The 22,056-nt window shown below is 43.5% G+C and overlaps 3 protein-coding genes across 8 annotated transcripts; all 3 read right to left on the reverse strand.

The window, feature by feature from the left end:
• Nucleotides 1-228: 228 nt before the first annotated feature.
• On the reverse strand, nucleotides 229-3,630 carry fbxo30a (F-box protein 30a). 2 transcript variants are annotated; one of them, XM_015969506.3, is made up of 3 exons: nucleotides 3,495-3,630; nucleotides 712-2,755; nucleotides 229-625 (listed from the first exon to the last, which is right to left on the reverse strand). In XM_015969506.3, the coding sequence occupies exons 2-3, from the start codon at nucleotides 2,704-2,706 to the stop codon at nucleotides 422-424; spliced, it is 2,199 nt and encodes a 732-aa protein (XP_015824992.3). In that variant the 5' UTR covers nucleotides 2,707-2,755; nucleotides 3,495-3,630; the 3' UTR covers nucleotides 229-421. The 2 variants fall into 2 exon arrangements, with proteins under 2 accessions (XP_015824992.3, XP_015824991.3); XM_015969505.3 differs by lacking the exon at nucleotides 3,495-3,630 and adding an exon at nucleotides 3,349-3,443.
• A 358-nt stretch (nucleotides 3,631-3,988) lies between these two features.
• si:dkeyp-110a12.4 (uromodulin) lies at nucleotides 3,989-9,700 on the reverse strand. 3 transcript variants are annotated; one of them, XM_070546884.1, is made up of 9 exons: nucleotides 9,443-9,700; nucleotides 8,849-8,937; nucleotides 8,633-8,737; nucleotides 5,994-6,154; nucleotides 5,770-5,905; nucleotides 5,333-5,427; nucleotides 4,693-4,861; nucleotides 4,406-4,504; nucleotides 3,989-4,291 (listed from the first exon to the last, which is right to left on the reverse strand). In XM_070546884.1, the coding sequence occupies exons 1-9, from the start codon at nucleotides 9,528-9,530 to the stop codon at nucleotides 4,268-4,270; spliced, it is 966 nt and encodes a 321-aa protein (XP_070402985.1). In that variant the 5' UTR covers nucleotides 9,531-9,700; the 3' UTR covers nucleotides 3,989-4,267. The 3 variants fall into 3 exon arrangements, with proteins under 3 accessions (XP_070402985.1, XP_015824997.3, XP_054597742.2); XM_015969511.3 differs by having other exon boundaries at nucleotides 4,390-4,504; XM_054741767.2 differs by having other exon boundaries at nucleotides 4,390-4,504; nucleotides 9,382-9,486.
• A 513-nt stretch (nucleotides 9,701-10,213) lies between these two features.
• shprh (SNF2 histone linker PHD RING helicase) lies at nucleotides 10,214-21,826 on the reverse strand. 3 transcript variants are annotated; one of them, XM_015969509.3, is made up of 30 exons: nucleotides 21,689-21,826; nucleotides 20,324-20,917; nucleotides 19,985-20,114; nucleotides 19,695-19,913; nucleotides 19,501-19,579; nucleotides 18,835-18,985; nucleotides 18,629-18,731; nucleotides 18,293-18,552; nucleotides 17,574-18,197; nucleotides 17,250-17,501; nucleotides 15,982-16,060; nucleotides 15,720-15,883; nucleotides 15,292-15,548; nucleotides 15,035-15,156; nucleotides 14,776-14,864; nucleotides 14,559-14,651; nucleotides 14,356-14,463; nucleotides 13,970-14,112; nucleotides 13,718-13,891; nucleotides 13,509-13,571; nucleotides 13,214-13,439; nucleotides 13,008-13,145; nucleotides 12,740-12,841; nucleotides 12,590-12,661; nucleotides 12,252-12,440; nucleotides 12,066-12,158; nucleotides 11,765-11,851; nucleotides 11,476-11,654; nucleotides 11,287-11,367; nucleotides 10,214-10,815 (listed from the first exon to the last, which is right to left on the reverse strand). In XM_015969509.3, the coding sequence occupies exons 2-30, from the start codon at nucleotides 20,906-20,908 to the stop codon at nucleotides 10,695-10,697; spliced, it is 4,983 nt and encodes a 1,660-aa protein (XP_015824995.3). In that variant the 5' UTR covers nucleotides 20,909-20,917; nucleotides 21,689-21,826; the 3' UTR covers nucleotides 10,214-10,694. The 3 variants fall into 3 exon arrangements, with proteins under 3 accessions (XP_015824995.3, XP_015824996.3, XP_015824994.3); XM_015969510.3 differs by having other exon boundaries at nucleotides 12,590-12,655; nucleotides 18,287-18,552; XM_015969508.3 differs by having other exon boundaries at nucleotides 18,287-18,552.
• Between the last annotated feature and the right edge of the window lie 230 nt (nucleotides 21,827-22,056).

A 22,056-nucleotide genomic window follows, 5' to 3' on the forward strand; every position in this document is an offset into this window, starting at 1 on the left:
TGCAACACAGGTGTTTGGTCAGTCTCATTATGAACGTTTAAAGCCATTAAATCTGGATTTTCACTAGAACACAGATCAGGAGACGCAAAATGGTACAAAACACCTGCTATGTGTTGAAAGGAAGGTCTCATTGAGGTTTTAGTACCAAACTCTCATTGGTCTTAGGTTAATGACCTACTTTAACTACACATGTAGCACAGACTCTTCTTTCTGATTGAAAAACAAGCACCCTATTGTTACTGTTATGTCAAAGTTACTCAGAACAGTGAGGGAGAGCGACGCTCATGCCTGCAGCCTAGTGTGTAAAGTAGAGGATAACCAGAAGTTGTTCATGCTCCATGGACGGAGAGATGAATGTCTGTAAACACGGTGTTTTAGAGTTCTTATGGTCACAAGAATGTTCACAGGAAACCCTTTCGGTTTATGCTACTGGCTTGAGAACCGATCGTAAACACCTCCCCTCTTTAGTGAGCTCTCTGGTGAAACACATGCACGGCAGGGGAACCGCTTCCTCCCGGCGAGCGATTGTGTTGAACTTGCACTTCTTCAGGTGGTCGGCCATGCTGGCGATGTTTGCAAACTTCCACTCGTTCACTGTGCCAAAAGCGGTGCTGAAACGCCACACCTGAACAACAGAGCAGCGTTTTACAGGATTAATCAAAACTCTAAACCACTTTTACATTTTTAACGGACTACGTAGAAAGTTCTCACCTTGTGTGTGATCTGCCATGACGGAAAGCCGTCGTCACGCCGCTTCTTCTCCCACAGCAGGACGACCATGCCACGCATCTGCAGCAGGCTGGCACACACGTCCCTCATGGTCCGGGACACTCTGGACAGCTGGCACAGGCTGAAGCTGTCGAGGAAACTCGCTACATGCTGCAACACCTCAAAAGGAAGACTGCTGAACTGATCGAACGGAGAGCCTTTACGGCGGGTCTTTCTCGAGAGTTTGTCTCCAGCTTTCAAGGATAAACCAGGCTGCACCCCAAAAGAACCCAGGTGTCTGTCATGGATGATACGGAAGCCCTGGACAGATGGACAAAATCGCCTCTGGGAGTACGTACAGCCATAGTAGGCCAAAGGACACCGCTGCTCCATCCAGCCGTTGAGTCCGGCGTGGATGTCTCCGTGAACGTTCTTGAAATGAGAAGAGAACTCATCCCGTCGAAACAGCTGCCCACACACAAACGTGAACATGGAGCGCTGCTTGGTTTGATAGCGAGCCACGCATTCCACCACTAAGTCCAGCCTGAGCGTATGGAAGGGGCTGGGGTTGGAAAGCTGCGGACTGGCGTGATCGCAGGCCGAGGCTGAAGCTATGTCCCCCACCATGGTGTTGGTTGCAAGTATGGCTGAAGGGAAGGAGAATGTCTGAGTACCAAAGTCGATGTGGTAGCCATCAACAAACCTGCTGTCGGAGATCCCCCTGCCTCCCGGAGAATCGCCGAGGCAGAACAGCAGAGCTGCCGTTATGAGATCGATGCCGTGAAGGCCCATGGGGTCATCGGCTACCTCCAAGTCTGACGTGTCGACAGCTTTGTCCTCCATTTTTGCTCGAAACATGTACGGGTCCGACAGCAGGGCCCGACGTCCGTTTAATGTAAACATACGTATTCCCCTTAGCACTTCTACATTCTGTAGTTTCTGCTGCAAGCACCTATACCTGAGTTCCGTGGGCAACTGATGCAAGAAGTTATTTGTCACATGTTCAGACAACAGGAATGGCATCAGTGGTGCAAGTGGGGCTTGTTGAGGCACAGGAGGCTCCGGTGCTACATCTGGCATGAAACTCGGAAGCACCTCTGGCCAAACAAAGTCAGCATTATTTATTGGTTCATCCATCAAGTCTTTTTCTTCCAAAAGCAACTCTACTAAATTGTTTTCATCAGCCCAGTTAACAGAACTCTCCTCATCCGTTTCCACAGAACAATCCACTCCACCCACCGCTCCCAGCTCACACTCTGAATCAGAGTCGCTGTCCTGCATTTCAACATTTTTTCCATTTTCAGCAACAAGCACAACCCCCCCATTTTCTCCATTATGGAAAGCCCCATTCTTATCAGTCTTTTCTACATTAATATTCTCAACAAGAACATCAATGCTGTTGGAACTGGTCAGGACATCTAAAGCAGCAACTAAACTTCTGTTCATCTTCTCTGGACATAAATCATTGTAAGGCTCTTCCTTCATTTCCACAGCTCCGTTACCCATTACTACCTCTGACAAAGCCGAAGCGGGGGCCATTTTATCACTTTCATCCACTTCTTTTTCTCCATTCTTTGAAACGGTGGTTGTAACTTTGAGGGACTCTAACAGCATCCTCTGATCCTGCAGGGCCAATGCCATGTCCAGCTGCTCCACCTCATCAAACTCTTTGCTCAAGTTTTCATAGGACTTGCAATCTGCGTAGCTCACGGGCCAGCGATTCCACTCCATAGTGCAGCATACTATACTGGCAGGGCATGTTTCCAGATGCTTGGCCATCTTGATCTTTGCGATGGTGAAAGGGCAGCCGAATTCACGGTTTAGGCAAGGCATTCGCTCATACGGACACAGCAGGCGATGCTCCTCTAGCTTGCATGAGTGAAAAACCGCCCCGCAAACAAGAGGACAGCCGACAAGATCGCAGGACACACCTAGCTCTGGTCTGACCATGCATCTCCTGTTGATGCATTTGAAGCAATGGGGGTGCAGGTCCTCCATTTCAGTGCTGCTCCTTGGCTGCAACTGAGGAAAGCAGTGAGTTTCAACCCTGTAAAACAAAAACAAATGATGTCGTGTAGAGACCATAGAGACACAAAAACTGACCCTACAAGTTAGGGGGCGGTGGTTATGAAGCACTCCTCCATCCCCCACAAGTGTTCTTTCACGGATTTGCTTTGCAACACTTCAAATTCACAATGAGTCTTTGGTTTCGAGGTTTTACAGGTTTGTCCAGAGGTAATCTGAACTTTTGTCTTAAAACTCGAAAATCCTTCTTTAGTCATCACGTTAACCCACTACAATATGACTTGTGCAGACAGCATAACCACGGTGTGAGCAAGTCTAGTTCAGGAGATTAGGAAGACTTACGGCGCAGAGAACGAGCATTTAAAGACCCGAAGCAAAGCAGTGAGTCCGAACAACACGGTTATTGTTCAAGACGCTACTGCCTTATTAGCTTACAACTAGCTAAGTTACGCTAAGAGAGCTGGCATGTTTACAGACAGTTAAAACATAAACAACCTGTTTATAAACGGACAAATATTCACTGTGCTGGAATTTAAATGAACGACGCAACCTAGTTATCTACTAATTTTAGCACTAAAAGTTGAACAAAGTTTAAAAGAATGAAAAGATACTGACATTTACAAGCTAAACAAAAGAATATCAGCACTTCCAGCCTGCTAGCATTTGCGGCTACATCTCGGTGGTTCGCTAACAGTCAGTGTTCGCTGTAGGGGTGCTTTTTTCGGCACAACACCAGCCGGTGGATTCTGGAAACGGCTTACCCGAATTACGCGCGTCTTCAACTCGTTTGGTGGGTGTAATCTTCCGTCTATGATGGTTGTCGCTGTCTGTAAGGCGGAAACTACTGCTCCATAAACAAGCCGGCGTACTTAAAGTGCCAAAAGCCTTCTAGAAAAGTTTAACTGTTTCAGCAGCTGCGAGTCCTCTGCTGCTCAGACTCGTAGTTGTTGATCCTGGTTTAGGACGTCGCAGCGTTACGTCATCACGTAACCACTCAAGTTAATGGGCGCAGAAGTGTGACAGTGCACTGAAATAGACAGGGGAAACCCCTGAGGAGGGTTTTACATGTAATCAAAATTAATAACTGTCACGACATCTGTGGAATTTCAACAAGCATAAACTTGGTTTAGTGAGTTTTTATTTGTTTTAATATCAATTATTCTGAATTACAAATAAATGGTATTAATAAAATGTGTTATATTGGCCTATCAGGATACAAGATGGAAAGAAAAAAGTCCATTAGTGACACAGAACATGACTTGAGAAATATCTTTATTACTGTGATTTCTTACACGTATTAAAAATGCAACATATTCATAATTATAAATCACATTTGTGAATCCATATCCGTGTTCGTCCGTCAGCTTTCAGAAGTCCTGGATTTATGAGGCCACCTCTGAGATATGGTGAATATTAGACAGGGTGAGCTGAGCCTCCCTCGCTGGGTAGAAACGTCTGGAGCGAAGCCACAACCTCCCAAACACCCCCGTGACCAGGATCAAGATGACCAACAAACCTCCGAGAACAAACGTTTCTACGGGAGGGACACCACTGGAATCTATGGGCAAAAAAAAAACACAGATTCATTTTTTATATAACATTTCTGTTTATGACTGTTCTAACTGTGCAGATTGCAGAGATCATGCAGATACACACTCAGATTAGGTTTTACGTTGTCAGTGACAAGTCGTCTGATTGGTCCATAAGACACTGTGTGGGACAGTGGGATGTCTCTCCTTATTCTCATGAATCCATCTTCAACAGAACAGTTCTGTGTCAGAAATATATACAAAAAAGGTTACAACTCTTCTACATTTAAAATAGGAACAGCTTAACTCTCAGTTCATATGACTAAAAAAAGGTTTCCGTCCTGACGGGGCTATAATAAGAACATATGCTTTGCATACGGCAGGCTACGTGTCTGAGCTGGCCTCTGACCACCACGAAGAGCTCACTCACAGGCTGACACACACTCTGGCCACTGTGGCAGATCTGGACGTTGCAGTGAAGGAAGACATCAGTGTACGAGCTGCCAACAAACTTGAACATTTGTATCCTGAATGTGGCCTCTGGACCTTCGCCATTCCTCAGTACACTAAGCGTCTGTTTGTTTGTCAGCACCGGACAACTAGGGAGGGAGAGAAGGAGGTCAGGGAGGCCTACCGGTATAAAAAAACATATGTAAGATCTACACTTCATCTGATTAATTGTGAAGCTAAAAAATGCGTAAACAGATCTGGATGTTTGTTTTCACCGTGACATTGTGAAATCATTGTGCATTTATCAGCGCTTGCTATTGCTAACAGTAGCAAGTGCATGTCAAGGGCATGCTCAGCTGTTGAACTGAGATGCACAAGGCCTCTCAGACAGGGGTCACATGACCAAGCTCTGAGATTTGTTGTCTGGCCTGCTCTCCAGGCAACAAATTCTCTTATTTCAGATTTCAGCAGCGCTTCAATACATCCACTTAGAGCTGATTGCAAATGTGGAGCAATGGCTCTGCAACAGCAACAGAGCACAAACAAGCATCTCTGAAGGAACTGATGTAAACACAAAGAATCGGTGAGGATATGAAGGGTTTTGTTCAAAGCGCTCTGACCTGTCTCGGATGAAGGTGTACTGAATATTTCCAAACGGATGACTGGTCGGTGTGGCCCAGCATCTCTCCAAACGCAGCGTCAGGTGAGCCGGAATCTGTGAAGAAACAAAGTTCCCAGTCATCTGAGTCACTCCACATACCATGAAATGCTGATTCATAAGTAAACAACATGTGTACCAACTCCGGCAAAGAAGCAGCTTTCATAAGACAGTCGAGTCACGGGTGAAGAGTTGGATTTCCAGCATGTTGCCTAACGTTGGGCAACTACACGGGTTCAACTCATCCAAAAATAGCAGTCAATACTAAGAATACTTGAGATGCTTTCAGCAGAATGTTCAGCACAGTCTCGCTCAAGTTATTTTATCTAGACATGTTTCTTTTATTTTCCTATTTAAACAAACAATAAAAATGTTTTTTGTGGTAAAAACTTTATTTACCATGAAAACCTTCACAAAGACGTCGTCATCCAGACTCAGTGATGGAATGGTGGTCCATCTGTCCTTAAAGGCTTCGTCTTTGTACAGAAGCATCGACACTGAGAAGTTTCCATCCTCAGTGTTCAGAGTGATGCTTCTGTAAGGCGATAACAATAAAAAAAACTACAAATTATTTAACCAATAAGTAAAAGGAGTCAGGGAAGGAACAAATGAAAAACGGCTACCTGACGTCCACTCTGATCATGTTTCTGCCGTTGGGTTGTTGGACCATGTAGTTGATGGGGTAGCGGCACACAAACGTTATATTGATGTAGTTTCTGGTGATGACATCTGAGAGGTTGTTATGTATGGTGTTTATGAACATGATGTGTGTATCATCGGAGACCTACAGACAGATCAAGGAATGGAGAGGTCAGTTAGCATTCCAACGTCCCACCCATGGGACAAAACCATTACATTCACGTGACCCGGAGTTTTAAGATGTCAGCAGGTTTTAAATCAGAGGCCAAACAGGAAGACTCAGATATTTTTCAGTACAGAGTTTTCTGCCTCAGCCAATAAATGTATAAAAGTCTGCCTGCATGAAAAATTGGAATGCATGAAACTATAGTCCACAGTAAAAATGTCCCTGTTCTCTAGTTCCTTTGGTGAAACCTAAACGTTTTATCGTGCATTCAGCATATGTGTTGAATGACTCTCAGCTACACTGCAGAAAAATGCAGCTCAATATCTACAGTCGACTGAGTTATGGACAGTTTATGTTTGCTAATGCCGATTAACGATGGCAGCCATCTTGAATGAACATTTTTTAGGAGTTTTATTAAAGGTGTGGTTCACTCATTTAATCAATACATTTGTTGTGATCTCTAGTAGGAATGAATGCCTTGTAAGATCTACTCTGGGTACAAAAAGCCCTGGTGCACCTGTTTCAGGATCTAGAAGATTGCCAGATCAGGATATCGTGTCTTATTGCTGATATTTGGACATCTCACCTCTGATTGGCTAACAGCAATGCAACTCTACTACTGACTCTGTTTACTTTGCAATGTTGATGTTTTATCTCCACAAATAACAAGCCTGGATGAGGTCTGCTATGTGGTTAAGTTGCTAATGGTTAGCTTCTACTAGTCGGGATGTTCTCTGCTGTTTGCTGGATGCTAAACCAACAACTGCCTGTCGTAAGTGGAGATGGGTGAGTCCACGAATGTTAAGTGACAGTGTGATGTCACGCTGTCGGGCTTTTCAAATCCTAGAGTTCTACTTTCTATCAGAAGCTAACGTAGGAGATAGGTGTAGGAGACTATTTTCATGTTCAGCCTGCACAAAAAACTCAGAGTGATCGATTATAATCAGAAATAATCATTAAAAATCTTTTTTCAGTGTTCCACAACTTTAAGTAAGTGGTGTAAGTATAGGAAGGCCAGCTTGCATAAGCTTAAAGTAGCGTACAACGATGCATTTAGGACTCTGCTAGGAAAGCCTCGGTCCTGTAGTGCAAGTCTTTTATTTTGTAATGCTCATGTCAGGACCTTCTAAGCCATAATGAGGAATTTGATCTACAGGTTTATCCTGCGATTGAAGAACTCTAAGAACAGACTTGTGCGGATGCTGGTTGATCCCCATTTTAGTGCGTCGTCACCACCAGTCATCTATGTGGAGACACTGGTATGCATGTCTTTTATAATTTTTGTATCGTTTTTATGGGTTTTTATTTTGTTTCTTTTTAATGTGGACCTTGAGTCTGATAATAAAGTTGATGATGACGATGATTTAAACTCCTCCCAGATTGTGAGATATTTTGAAAAAAAAAGAGACAGGCAGGCAAAAACACAGAAACAATATGAAAACATTACAAAAGGTAAGAAATACTGCTAAATAAACATAATTAAATAAGACTGTTGAACAGAAAAATGAAAAAAAATTCAAGGTTTCTGTGGACAAGAACCGTCTGGTATGTCTACTTTAAAGGTGTGCTTCAGGCTACAACACTAACCTGGTAAAATGTTCTTTAAACCTAAATATTCAGTTCATAAAAATCCACAGCTGGGTATTTTTCTTTTTTCAGTCAGCTGATTTCATCAACCTCTGTGCAGAAACCTTGTAAAATCCATCTCTGTCCCCGTTGAAAGCTGGGTTTAACCTTTTACTTGTTTCACAAGAAAAATAAAACCTTCAAACATTCCAGCAAGCCGTTTAAGAGCACTAGAGTGGTGAAGCAGGGATTCAAAGCTCTCCTAAGTTTATGAGAGTGGCTGGATTGAAATGATCTGGGGGCCCCGTTAACTAATGATTCATGGCCTTCCCATTCAATAAACCTCAACAAATAATCTGTATTTTTATGTAAATCCTGATAATTTAGAGCGGCGAGGCCTTTTGGGGTTCTTTCTGCTGGTCTGATTGAATTTCTGAGCTTGTTTGGGAGGGAAAAGGAACAACACTGGTCTTCAATCTTAACACAAACAGCCACTCCCTTTCTGTCTGGCTTTCACGGTGTATTTTATGTTACACTCCCATGTAAACATGGTCGTCATTTACATCTCTGCAGAGAAAAGGGACATTTTTACTCGTCTATTTAAAAAAAAACAGCCACAAGTGGCCTAAAAGATCCTGATTGGATGTGAAAAGGTTCCACAAGAAAACCCTGGTAATCGTAAAATAGCTAATTTATTAAGGCAGGGACGTGACGTTACCATTAGAGGGAAAAACAGGAGTAGTTTGTCTTCATAGCAGTTAAAGCTGATGTCTGTTTCCTTTGTTAGGAGTCGTTCTAAACGTCTGAGCTCACGTGCCACTTTTGATTAATTAGATGAGTCTAAAATGCAGCCTTCAGGGAGGATAATCAGCAGAAATGCTCCTGACGTACCACGCTGGTCCCACAGTCTGACAGGTTGGTTTTTATGCTAAAAACAAAGTCGTCGCCAACTTCTGATCCACGGCACTCTGGGTCGTTTAAGTGCAAATCCCAGACCTGAGAGACAAAAGCAATCAATCCAGATATTAGAATATTCTTTAGGTTGTCTTTACTTTACAGATTCTGAGGTGAGGTGAGTTTAAGGATAAATGATTTTCTTTGACTTACGTAAACTGGAGGCACTTTGTTGAGGAAAAACGCACTTGGAATGACGACTTCCATGTGGTCGTTGGTGCAGATGACGGTTTCATTTAGCTCTACAGAAATACATTTTATTCTTAGATAAGGTGAAAATTATTTAGTAGGTTTTCTTCATGCAAAATTGTTGGGTTTTTTATTTCTTATTTTTTGAATAAAAAAGGGAATTGTCGATCACACATTCAACCAACCAAAATTTTTATGAAATTAATGTAAATTAAATTCCTGCATTATTAATATTTCTTCTAATTTCAAGCTTCTTTCACATTTACAGTAGAAATACTATAAAAATGTTTAAATTTTGTGTAAACTAAGCCAAACAGTTACCAACTGAAGAGTCTGCATGTTGCAGATGTTTATACATAAAATATTTTTTTGTATTTTTACATTGATTTTCATGTTTTCTCACAAAAATGATCAGATGCATTTGATTAAAAATAACTACATGTAACTAAAAATAAATACATTTGAAAAATGAAGTATTAGTCAGTTTGAACATTTACTTTTGAAGTTTCTGCAGCTTGTTTGACCATTCATCTCCAGATGTGTGAGGTGTGCGCTCACCCTCCTGCGGCTCCAGGTACACTGCTGAGGAGATGCTCCTCATGTTGAACACAAACCAGGCAAAAACCACACAAGCAGGCGCCATCATCCACTGATTTTGGTGGTTCCTCTCAGCTAAACCAGTCAGATCTGTGAATTTTCACCAGGAGACGTAGCTCCCCTCTCCAGTCTGGGAGCCTAACTGTTTAAAAACACCAGGTTGAATGATGCCCCAGAAAACAATGAGATTCCTCACATGAATAGAGAACCGAGGGGATGCCAAGGTAACGCGGATGGGACCGCCCACTACGGCCATGTCCTTTTAGTAAACACCGTACAACGGCCTCGTACTACAACACGTCTGGTAACCATGTGAAGAGGAACCGCAGCACGGGGCCCAGGCTCTTCCACGTCTACATCTTTTGTCTCGACACTTTTAAATTTTTACAGCTGCGGGAATCCCAGTCAATCAGCAGAAAAGAAACTCATTACAGGTCAAGGGCAATTCAGCAACAACGCAAAGGACCATTACATTCAGCCACCGCAAGAAAACAAATAAGCTCTGAAGCTACATCACAGCTTAACGTGTCCAGATCATTTGTAAAACACTCTAAAGATTAAATGATGTGGAAATCTATACATTTTCCAGATTTTATGGCTTTTATTCACAATTTAAGTTTCCAATACACTAAATCTTGTGTTTTTTTTGTCCTGTAAGTGAGATTTTCTGTCACTGTTTTGATGTTTGCTGAAAGTCTAGCCTATGCGAGCTGTAAAAAAGTCAAAACGAGCTTAAATGAGTGCAGATATAAAACTTTATTCCTGCTTCTGTGCTAATAAAACTAATAAAAGCACCAAGAGAGCTTGTTGTTACAGAGTGACTTCCTGTCACTAAAAGACTTTTATTTCCTGAATGTTGTGAGATCACGTTTTAAACAGAGACTACAGCGTTCCAACTCTGGATTTACGTATCTCCATACAGAGGGGTCATCTATAAAGACACAATATCATATATAATAACACAAGCAACCACTGTACAGTCAGACACAAGCCAGGAAATAACACCTAGAACAACACGCCCTGCTACTGCTCCAAAACATGTCAAGTGTTACTTTAAATACACACAAAAAAAACCCAATTTTATTACGTATTTATTTATTATGTTTCTGTTACTCAAAATATCAGTCTTTTGGAAATGTTTTTCATAATTATTAGGGTGTTTAAAAAAGTGGAATGTGCAAAATCAGAGTAGATCTATCACCAGGATGCTGCTTTAAGAGCAACCAGCTGTTTGGGGTAACTCCAGAGGTTCAGTGTCATCAGTAAACAGATCGGCCAGGTCGGCCACGGTCAGAACGGCGGCCTCGGAGTGCCTCATCGTCGTGCTGGTGTGGCTGGAAGATTAGAACCAAACATAATTACTAGTATATAAATGATCAGCACCTTTAAAGAGCAAGTCACCCCCAAATCAACTTTTTTTTCCCGATAAACTATATAAATGCGTGTCTAATCGTGCTGCAGACACGTGTAGTCAATAGTTTAGCACTTTAGTGCATTTTAGTTAGTTAATTATCTGCCTAAAACTGTCAGTGTTGTGCCATTGTCAGGTAAAAACTCTGCACTGCATTTGAATTTAAATTTGCCATCGCTATTGGCTAAGAGGTACCCTAGAATGTTAGCTGGTACCATATGATGTCAGTGTCATTGTGTGCCTGTGTGTGTGCATATTTATTAGCGGCTCCGCCCTCTCGGTCTGCAAGGCAACAACTTTTGTTGCATTTTTCAAACAGGAAGTGGGAGTTGAGTAAGAACCTGGTAGGGGGTGACTTGCTCTTTAACTAAAGATAAATGTGTTGTAAACAAACCTCTTTTCTGCTGTCTTCAGCATCGCCTGCATCCTCTCTTCGATCGTGGATTTGATGAGAAATCTGTGAACAAACGTCGGCCTGAGGGACAGAGGACACTGCAGTCAGGTTGTGGACAAAGTCAGCAAAAGGTCTGAGCAGCTGGACAGTGACAGCAACATCCATCAGCTGCAGCTTCCGGAAACCTACTTGGTTTGTCCGATCCGGTGCACCCTGCCGATGGCCTGGAGCTCATGAGCCGGGTTGAGGATCGGCTCCACCAGCAGCACGTGCGTCGCTTCGATGATGTTCAGTCCATTAGAGCCCGTGTGGAGAGGAAGGAGAAGGATGTTGATCTTCTCTTCATACTTGAAAGAAGTGAGATTCTCCTAAAAGAGAAAATAAAATGAAAAATAAGAGCATCTATGAGCTACATCTGGGGATAAACGATTCACTACAAAGCTATTCTGAACCAAAGTCTCAAAAATAAAGATTAAACCTGGAATCTGTGAATTCCATTGATCTGTGAAAAGTCCATGTTGTTGTCGAACAAAGCCTTGGCGATGATGTCCAGGACACTCTGCCACTGCTCAGAAAAACAAGTCATAAAGTCACATCCTAACTACGACTAAACAAGTCACCGTCCTACAGAGCAGGAAGACTGCTGCCTCACTGCCACCTAGGACCGATTGATTAGTGTTGGTTGTTAGCCTCAAGGGCAACCAGCTGGTTTTGTCATCACAAGTCGCTTTTTGGACAAAAGCATCTGCTAAATACATAAACATAAACGTTAGTTTCACCGTGGAGAAGACGAGACACTTGGCTCCGGGGTCGGTCATTTGAATCCCCTTCAGCGTTCTCACCACTGCTTCCACTTTGGTGGAGTGGCTTCCCTAAAACAAACAAACTAATCAAATTCATGTCCTCGACTCCTCGTTCCACTGGATGAACCCGATGTTGGGACCGTTATGTTGGTGCTGACTCACCTTGACCGGTATTTCCTGGTTGTGGCTGGATGAATGAGTGGTGAACACGTAGGAGATTTCTGTGTGGGATGTGGTCTGCCTGCAAATGGCACATTTGATGGCTCGCCGCCTTGAGCCCACGCTGTACTGCTCCACGATGATGGCGATGCACTCGTTACAGAAGCAGTGGCCACAAGTCAGCACGGCCCACTGGAGAACACATGACCCAAGAATTTACCCGATTTCTAAGGAAATGTTTTTTCATCATAAATGATTAAACAGAAAACATCTCCAAAATCAAGTTTTGATGTGTTGAAGAGTCATAAATAACAGATAAGCTTTTTATCCAGCACACTCACCTCCTGACCCAGAGGTCGGGCACAGATGGGACACGGCTCTGGGTTCAGCCCTCCGGTTGACTTGTCCTGTGACTTGGAAAACAATAAAACGGGTCATGTAAGGGGGGTACGAGATAACGGCTATAAATGCTCTGTTCGTTCTAAAGTCACCTTCTCCAGGTTGGTCAGGTACAGAAACTGCCCTAGCTTCTTCTGGAGCTGAGACTTGGCCACAGCCTGGTCATTCAGAAGCTTGACTCTGTTCTGCTCCACCTGAGGTCAAACCATGAGACAGAGAAGCTCAGGACTTTTAGATCCTTGGCTCAGACTAAATTCCTTCGGTTCTTTCTAATGCAGCCAAAAGAATCAGTGACGCCCAGTTTTTAAGGCTGATCTGACTTTAGATGATTTATACTGAATCATCATGAGTTTGACTCACCTCGTGAGGCTCGATGATGTGCAGCAGTTTGGGTTTGGGCTCATCAGGCAGACGAACACGAAGTCTCTCGGTGGCCATTCCCAACTCGTCAATGGCCGACACGTGGTTCCGCAACACCATCCAGTACTCGTGCAGCACCTGGGGGTAGACAGAGGCGGCTTTTACTCCACACCAATGTAAGTGATGCTCTGACTTGTTGAACATACCTTGTACTCCTTCTTCCAGTTCTCAAACAGCTCCATAAAAGTGTTCCCCTCCTCCACCAGCTCCGGGTCCATGCGCTTGGCTTTAGAAAACGAAAGGATGGCTTTCAGGGTGCGCTCCGTCTCGCTGGCCGCCCACAGGCCGCGGCTGGTGGTGGGGAGACGGTCGTCCACCAAACCTTCTTCGTCCTCGATCATCTCCTCAAAGATGGCCGTCTGACCTTTCACCCTGCCAGCGGTTACCAATCAGCCAATGCTGTTCAGACCATTAAAACCTAGAAACAAACCTCTTACTCACGTGTGAGCGAACAGCTTGGATTCATAATCAGTGAAGAGTTCGTCTGCTTTGCAAAACACACAGCTGGAATTCAGAAAAGAGACGTGAAGATCACCTACAGGCTGCTGCACTGTTAGAATTAGGAAAACGTTTCCTGTGCGGTTGAGAATTACTAGAAAAACCTGAACTGAACTTTGTAAATTTGAGACGATGCAATAAAAGTTGTGTACTTGTTGAGTGGAAGCCTCATGGGCCTGAGGTGGCAAACGGTGGCTTCTTCGATGACTTCTTTAGAAGCTGGACCCTCCAGACTCTTCACCGCATCTCGTACGGTCTTCTGGGACTTCATCAGGTCCTGCATTTGGGTGGTGAGCAGAAACTGCAAACCGCTGGCATCACGGAACCTGCAGGAAGTTTGTTTTTACTGAGATGTTCTGAAGAGGATCTCTAACTTCAATAACTTGGGTATTAAAATGTTGCACTTGTCTGCCATGGAGAGCTTGTTGGGTTGCTGTTTGTAGCTGCAGGTCAGCTCATTCTGGACGCGGGACACCAGGTCGTCGTCCGTGGAGCAGCGCACCGACCTCTGGACGACCTCCAGCCACCAGGGAGAGTTTAAATTAACCTGAAAACCAAAAGGTGAAACTGTTTCGATCCTTTCAGGCACGAGTAAAAACAATCGTTATGTCACAGACGGACCTGTGGGACTCGAGAACAGATAAAGAAAAACTTTTTATTTTAGTTAATAAAGGAATTTTCTGGGTTTAAACGAGCTCACAGACATTACTCGTTACTGTGGTCTACAATCAACAGTAAATAGAAAACACTGCAAAGAACTTTGGTTCATTGTGATTAAACGTATTCTTACTTTTCGTTTCAGGTCTTTGATGTTCTGCAGCACTGGCTGCAAGGCCTGGTGGGCGTCGACGACCTCAGAGTCGTATTTGGTCATGTAGTGTTGCCGCAGCTGCTCGGCCTACAGAGACGCCAAAAATATTTTTAAAAGAACAAAAAAAAAATCCTACTAATTTGGTTTAGGCATGCATCTACACCAATCCAGAGAGACTTTACCTCTTCGTTGAGTCGGTCGTCCCTCAGAGTTGGAGGAATCCCAGCATGCTTTGCGTTTAGAAGTTCGATCAGGTTGTGGGTGGCGTGGAGCCTCTGTTTCACCACAGTTGTGGAAAAAATATTTAAATATCTAAAAAAATCTAAGAAAATTAAAATAACGTAGGTATAACTTTATCTAATGAGCTGAACGGGAAGTCAGTCAGACGTCCTTATCTACCTGCAGCGAATCGGTTTTCAGCCTGTCTTTGTGCTCCTCTGATGAACGAAGCACTTCTCTGTACATCTCTGCAGCCTCTCCAAACTCACCTGCAGGTGGAGAAAAGAGCTCGATCTTAGAGAAGGGCCTCCCTGAGATTAGCGCCAACAAAACACATCAGAGCAGAACGTGTTGGGGACACGGACGAGACGACGGCTGCTCCTTTGTTTGAACGGATTCCCATGGGAAACAAAGAGTGGAGCCAAGAGGGGGTTTATACCTCTGATGATGTGAATTCCAGCCAAGCCATTGAGTGCGCACACTAATTGTCTGTGAGCTTCTTCACACTCCACTCGACATTTCTTCTGCAGGGACTTGAGGAGCTCCTCCATTGTCATGGTGCTGGGAGAGGAGGAACACAGGAGCGAGCTTTAAACAAACACAACTGTTGGTTTCTGGGATCTGTTACCTTGTCTGCTACACTCTGTTTAAACTAGTTAATGAACTTCTGCAGCTGCCTTTAGGAAAGACGTGAACCTTTTCTGCAGAGGCAGAAACTCCCCCCTCACGGCCTGCGGGTGGCAGCAGGCCTGCCGCAGCCTCAGCAGCGGGTACAGGATGGTGGTGACGGTGCGCCGGTCCAGACTGCCGAGTTTCAGGCTCCAGTCTGAGATTTTCCTGAGTTTGACCAAAGCGTCCTGGGAGCAGACCTCGTGCTGCCGGTGGTAGAAGTGACCCTCAACGGGGGAAAAGCGAAGCCAGTGGACCTCTTCTGTCTGAGGGGGAATCTGAATCTGAAAGAAAACAGAAACGACTTTTAACTTCTGCAGATTTCAGTTCAAATTAAATTCGACTGCACAAAAATGGATTTGATCCGTTTTTGTAAATATTCAATTTTTCTAACTCATAAAAAACATAATTTTCTATAAAATGACCAATAAGTCTCGGTTCTTTTACAACTCTACCTGGTCAATGACGTCTTTTTTAGCTGACCGCCATAATATCTGTGCAACCACATTGTACAGGGGTTCTGTGTTTCCACGACGATAGGGGCGGTAAAGCAGCTGATCCCACCAGTGTTTGACCCAGTATGGGTCAACTCCGAGGAAAAGCACCAGTCCATACAGATCTAAACACACAATCACCGTTAGAACAAGATTTTATCCGCTTTTCTCATCTGAAAAATCGCTAAAACTGTTGACTTTGAGATTTTAGATATGAGTTCACCTTCCAAGCCCCTCTGGACGGGCGTGCCACTGACACACCAGCGGTTGACAGATGCGAGACGCAGAGCCATTTCTGCAGCCTGAGGCAAAAACAAAACACTGATTAAACTAAAGACCCAGCTTTTCTTCGCTAAAGAGGACATATGATGCTTTTAAATTCTTCCTTTTTGCATCTAAATCATCCTGTTGTGGTTCATTTACAGTGGAACTGCAGTTCTTTGGTCTGAATTCATCATTATTGGTACTCTCCACACCCCTCCCTGTTCTGAAGAGAGTCTAAAATGAACTGTTTTGGTGCCGTTTCTTTATTTGGAACAACTTTGGAGTAATCAGGGTTTCTTACTCCTTTGCCAAAATCAAATTTAAGCACTTTCAGGGTGATTTTCCAGCACCTTCCATTGGTCATGGTTTCCACACACAAACACACACATATTTAAAACAATCTGATAACTCGTCCTTGTCTTATTGAGCTCGGACCAATTTCAGCTTTAATTGGAAACTAGAAACTGATTTAGATTTTGAGGATCGATACCAACGTCTGACTTTTGTTCAGCGGTGACCTGCTCAAGCAGATCGTCTGATCCTGATTTATTTCAAAGTACTAGGAATAGTACAATGAACGCTCCTAGAATGTTGCTAATCTTGTGATTCTGGATGTAAAATCTCTCACATGGGAGATCTCATTGCATGTATTTAGTAACGGTGAGTTCATGGACAGAAAGAAAAGATGATCAGCCAATCACAGGTCAAGGTAATCCTGTTGATTTCTGTCACCAGCGTCTCTAATTTCAACCATCTTTTTTTTAATGGTTTCATTTTCCTACCTCTGAAGTTGATCAGAACTGGATGATATTTAGCTTGATCAGCTTGATCTGTGATCACCATGTATTAACTAAAACTAGCAATACCAGAACTTCCATTAGAAACGTTTAATTTAAGACCCGCAGTTCCTTTAAGATATACAGAAGCTGGAGTATCTTGTTTTGGCCACATCATTCAAATAATGTAATGAGTGAATTATTATGAGTTTTTCCTGGAGGATATCTAATCTAGGCTCAGTATTTGTAAAACGTGTTTCGGTGTGGGGCTTTATGTTAGCTGTGACGACCATCTTTAATTTAATTGACTCCAAAGGTTACTCAGTTGTAGACGTGTGTCCAATAATTACTTTCTGAAAGTTCAAGTCCATTAAGTGCTTCATGAGATATTTTACAAACAGACACATTATTGCCCACCTTCCACTTTCTGACTGGACCTTCTTAAACGCACCTTGGCGGTGGGACACTCCACCATCTGAGCCTCGTCCAGACAGATGCGCCACCACTCCACGGCAACCAAGGGACTGGGTACAGCCATGTAGCGCTTCTGGTTGCGGAAGCGGCGGCCATCTTTGCTGTTGCTGTGAGGAATGTCGACGTAGTTGAGCTCAGAGCGGAGCACGTCGTAGGTGGTGATGACCACATCCTGCTCGGCGAGCATTCGCGGCTGGATGAATCCGTGTTTTTTCACGCCCTGATAAACCTGAGTGGAAGAATTTGGGATTAAAACACCTAAAGAAGTCAAACCTGACACCGTGTGTCCTCCTGTCCTCACCAGCACCCGTAGAGAGGAGGACCTGATGTGCCGGTTGATCTCCTCCACCCACTGGTAGCAGATGGAGCTGGGGGAAATGATGAGCGTGGCACCAGTGGATACTGGCTTCATGGCTACCAGGCAGTGTGGGCAGTAGAACGGAGTTGTTGTGAGGCTTTCTTCCTTGTAGTTCACACAGTCTGCGTGCTGCCACAGCTGACAGTTCATACACTGAACACGGGCCTTGTAGTCAATGATGCCCAACTCTCCACAAATACACTCAAAGCGGTAGTCGGGGGTGTGGAACGGAGCTAGAGAAGCTCTGGTTGGAGTTTCTGTCCCCTCACGTGATTCAGTCTGAGAAGCTTCTCTTTCTGCAGGTAAACCGTCGACTCTGGCCACATCCAGAATGTCAGAGTCATCCTGAGACATCTGGAAGGTTGCTGAGGAGGTCTCCCGCACATCTTCTGGTTGATTAGTTTTCCCGCTCAGACACTCGTCCCGTCCTTCTGCTTCAAGACAGTCCGCTTCAGAGCTTAGATCCTTCTGGTCCTCTGAGAGAGAGCTCTGCAGAGCTGCTTCAGCCTTCTCCTTGGCTCGTCTCTGAAACGTTTTCCTGGGTGTGCTCTCTGCATTTTTAAAACTCTAACAACAACAACAAAACAAGAAAAGAACAAAGCTAAGTCCAAAATAAAAACATCAGATCAAAAGCATGTGTGGAATAAGTCCTCTACCCTTACAGACTTGGTCGCGCCTGCTAAAGTTTTCTTGGTTTCTTTGAAGTTCTTTCCCAGCTTGAATGACCCGGCCAAGCCTCGACCTTTGACCCTCTGAACCACGCCCTCATCTATGAGCTTCGCCAGCGTCTTCTTGATGTGATTGCGGTTCTTCAGAAGGTCGAAGCCATAAGTAGCTCGGATATAGGTGAATACGGCGTTGACTGAGGCGCCTTTGCCAGATCGCATCTCCTTTATTGCATTAAGTAGCATGACGCGCACAGCTGCAGGGAGACTCACATGTAAAAAGTGAAACTACTTTACTGATCGCCTGTCTGAGAGGACTTCAAGGAGACATACTTGGGTGGGATATTTTCATCTTCGGCTGAGCTTCAGACTTGCAGCGTATGGCATTCTCTCTTTCCAGCGGGCGAGGAGGAACAAAATAATTCACAGATTTTCCCTGAAGAAGCAAAAGATTAGAAGAAAACAACAGAATTGCATTTTACATTTAATTTTTTTTTAAATAGAAGAAAATCCAAGAAAATAAATCAAACACTCCTCACCACAGGCAGCGTGAAGGCATCCTGCTGCAGGTCCTGACGAGTGTGAAACAAGATGAGCGCCAAAACCTCCACAGTCTTACCGAGCCCCATCTCGTCAGCCAGAATCCCCCCAGGCCAGTCGACACCAGCCAGAGGAAACTCTCGAATTAAACTGGACCAGAAAGAAAACCGAACAGTTAATGGTGCAAGGGGAGTGAGCGGTAGAGACCCAACAAAGACGTAACCCATCGTAATGTCCAGTAACTAACTTATCTGGTTATTTTAATCATTAATGTTTGTAACTTTAGGACCGTTTGTTTTGTGGAAAAACAGAACAGACTTATATTTAGGTGAATGTTAGATCTCTTACTACAGAATTGTGATTTTAGGAGAAAAAGATGGAAACATGAAAGGTTTCCACCGCTTGGTAACAGTTTGTTCATGTTACATAATAATAAACACATCTGTAGTAGATTTTCTGTTTTGTTCCAAATCGATTGTCAATTGAAAAGTTAAAATCAAACAGCAATCAATAATGTACCCTGGACTGTTTTTACTACGGACCATGACTACGGTGGATTTAAATGGCCCCTGGACAGATTTTATTAAGTTTCGTTATTCTAGGATGTTTGTAAAAGTGTCTATATGAAGTGATTATTTAACACAAAACATTGCTTTTTCTCTTACCAGCCAGTGAAAGGATTGTAAAACAGCTTCTTGCCACACAGAGTAATTAACTCTCGCCAGAGGAAATGCAAAAACTGTTCTATAAAACAAAAAGTAAAGACAGAGTTGTACAATATGAAGCTTTGCTTAAATGATCTCTGTATTCTCAAAAACACACATAAAGTTCTCCATCTTCAAAGGCCTGGAGGGAATACCTTTAGGAGCCGTGTTCCTGTATTTCTCTCTCCTCAGCATCCAGTTGACCGCCTGGCTCTGATACCGTCTGAGAAATGGAATGAGAGCCTTGTGCTGGACATCATAGGTCGCACCCTGGTTCTCCTTCTGGTGCACGAGTCTCACGTGATCATAAAGTTCCTCCACATTCTGTCTCTCCAGGTCGGTGTCGCTCTCTTCCTCTTCATTCTCTACAACTTCTACAAAGAAAGTGTTGTTTTTATCTCGCTGCAATGGATCATAATATTACCCAGTAGGCCCACAGACCCACCAGGAATGATGAAATCGTAGAAATATTCCATTAATTTCTGCATCAGCTGATTTGCTTTCTTCAGACGAGCATTCCCCTCACTGAGGAAATCCGGCTTTCCGAGTCCAGTTTCCAGCAGGTAAATTCCCACCTGCCAAGCACAGCGATGATAATGTGTTCATTAAGAATAAAATATTAAGCAGACCTTTAAATATTGCCTTGTTTTGAATAAAAGATGAGTTTAAAAAAGGGATCCAGGGCACAAATTTGTCCATTTTGAAACGTCAATGCTTTAACGTGGTAAAATGCTAATTACGTTGTATCACAAATAAAGTAACGTTCTATCAAAGTAAGACACACCTTGACTTCCTGATCTTTGGTCTGATGGCAGAGCTGCACCACCCTCCTCTTCTGCAGCCAGTCGAGTTCTTCCAGCAGAATCCGACTGAGGTTACACTCGGCTGTACAGCTGTCGTCGTCCGGCCTCCACTGCAGATCTGAGCTCTCATCACAGCTGCTGTAACTGAGGTAGAGCTGCTCACCTTTCCTGTGAACTGTAAAAACCTTCCACTCATAGTCAGATGATAGCCAAACCGGTCGAATGATGAACTCCCCAATGAGGGCTTTCCAGATGTGAGCCAGCTTCAAAGCTGGCAGCACGGACAGTGCCAGCGAGGGCAAGGCAGAGGTGCTGTCTGAGGCGGTGCTGGGAAACTCTTCTGAAAACCGAACAGATCGGGAACAGGGAGCCTCCGTCACGTCTTCAACAACTGAGAGAAAAGAGCTGCCCGGGGTGGTGTCAACTGAAAGAATGGAACAGGATGGCGTCTGGTCCTCTTCCTGGATCTCCTCATTCTTGCGATCCTCAAACATGTTCCACTCCAACTGTCTCTTGGCATCTTCATCCACCCTCGCGGGTGGGGCCCTCTTTCTTCGGCTGCTCATGGTGACGAACTAAAACGAGAACAATAGAAAAAAAGCTTCAAGTAATTATTACTTATAATAACAATCTTCCAAAATTCTGCTATTTTGGCATTTTAACAAGTGGACAATATTCCCATTAAAATATCCCAAATGTGACTTAGAACACACACTCACTATCAACTTTATTAGGTATCTGTTTTTAAAAGCATCCAATCACGTGGCAGCTAATTAAGGGTTCAAATCAAGAAATGAGATTTAGGTGACTTCGAATGTGTCATAATTATTGAGGCCAGACAGGATGTGTATTTTAGAATTTTTAGCCACAACCACCTCTAGTTTACAGAGACTGGTCCAAAAAGGGGGAACATGTCCAGTGGGTGGCTGTTGTGTGGATGAAAATGTCTGAGAATGAGCAGACTGGCCGTAGATACGAAAAAGAAAGCATCAGCTCAAATAGACAAGGTAGAATTACTGTTAGTACTAGCTAATATCATCACTATCAAATGATAAAGTTAACGTGACAAACGTTTGGAAAACTACCGCTGCTAATGTTTACATATGCTAGCAAGCAGCTAGCCTGCTTTTCATTTTTCTAAATTATCTTTTTCTGGAAAAAGATAAATATAACTGGAAACGTGGGTGGAGTAAGACTCTGGGACAGGTGTTACTTGCCCTTTAACAAAACTTCTGTGGTTCTGTTCAGTCTTTAGCACCAAGTATTGAGCCTTGGTGCAGCATAAACAGTACTACGTTATTTTAACGTTTTCTAAACAAGATAAGTCATTTTAAAAACGTGTTTACTTTTCGAGCCTCGTTTGAACCGATCCGGTTGTTATCACGGAATCAGGAGCTGTTTCATAATGAAGCAAATCGGATCCTGAAAGCACCAAAACAGTTCAAGTGTCCACAGCAAAGTAGATGGTCGCCATTTTTTCATACAGGAAATGACGTAACTGGGTGTAGACATGTTGTACACAATAAAACTACACATTTCGTGAAAACCTAGAAACTCGCCTCTTCTTTTTTGTTGTTATGGAAAATAAGCATTAATATAAGTATTTTACAACAAATTGCACTTTAGTGTTTGTTGAAGAAAACGTGGCAATGCCAAATCAAACTTCATGAAAGTTTTATAATTTCTCTAATTACAGCTAATAATTGTGAGTTTT

The sequence above is a fragment of the Nothobranchius furzeri genome, chromosome 18, assembly GCF_043380555.1.
Source record: "Nothobranchius furzeri strain GRZ-AD chromosome 18, NfurGRZ-RIMD1, whole genome shotgun sequence".
NCBI lineage: Eukaryota > Metazoa > Chordata > Actinopteri > Cyprinodontiformes > Nothobranchiidae > Nothobranchius > Nothobranchius furzeri.

Bases quoted from the DNA above. Each gene is read 5' to 3' on its own strand.
- fbxo30a (XM_015969505.3), bottom strand. The intron at 626-711 runs GTGAGAACTTTC...TCTGTTGTTCAG, and splicing joins CATGGCAGATCACACACAAG to GTGTGGCGTTTCAGCACCGC.
- si:dkeyp-110a12.4 (XM_015969511.3), bottom strand. From the start codon at position 9,530: ATGATGGCGCCTGCTTGTGTGGTTTTTGCCTGGTTTGTGTTCAACATG. The intron at 8,938-9,442 runs GTGAGCGCACAC...GTATTTCTGTAG, and splicing joins GTACCTGGAGCCGCAGGAGG to AGCTAAATGAAACCGTCATC. The intron at 5,906-5,993 runs GTAGCCGTTTTT...ATCGCCTTACAG, and splicing joins ATGATCAGAGTGGACGTCAG to AAGCATCACTCTGAACACTG.
- shprh (XM_015969508.3), bottom strand. From the start codon at position 20,908: ATGAGCAGCCGAAGAAAGAGGGCCCCACCCGCGAGGGTGGATGAAGAT. The intron at 18,553-18,628 runs GTATGTCTCCTT...GTCTCCCTGCAG, and splicing joins GATGAAAATATCCCACCCAA to CTGTGCGCGTCATGCTACTT. The intron at 13,892-13,969 runs GTGCAACATTTT...AACTTCCTGCAG, and splicing joins AAGCTCTCCATGGCAGACAA to GTTCCGTGATGCCAGCGGTT.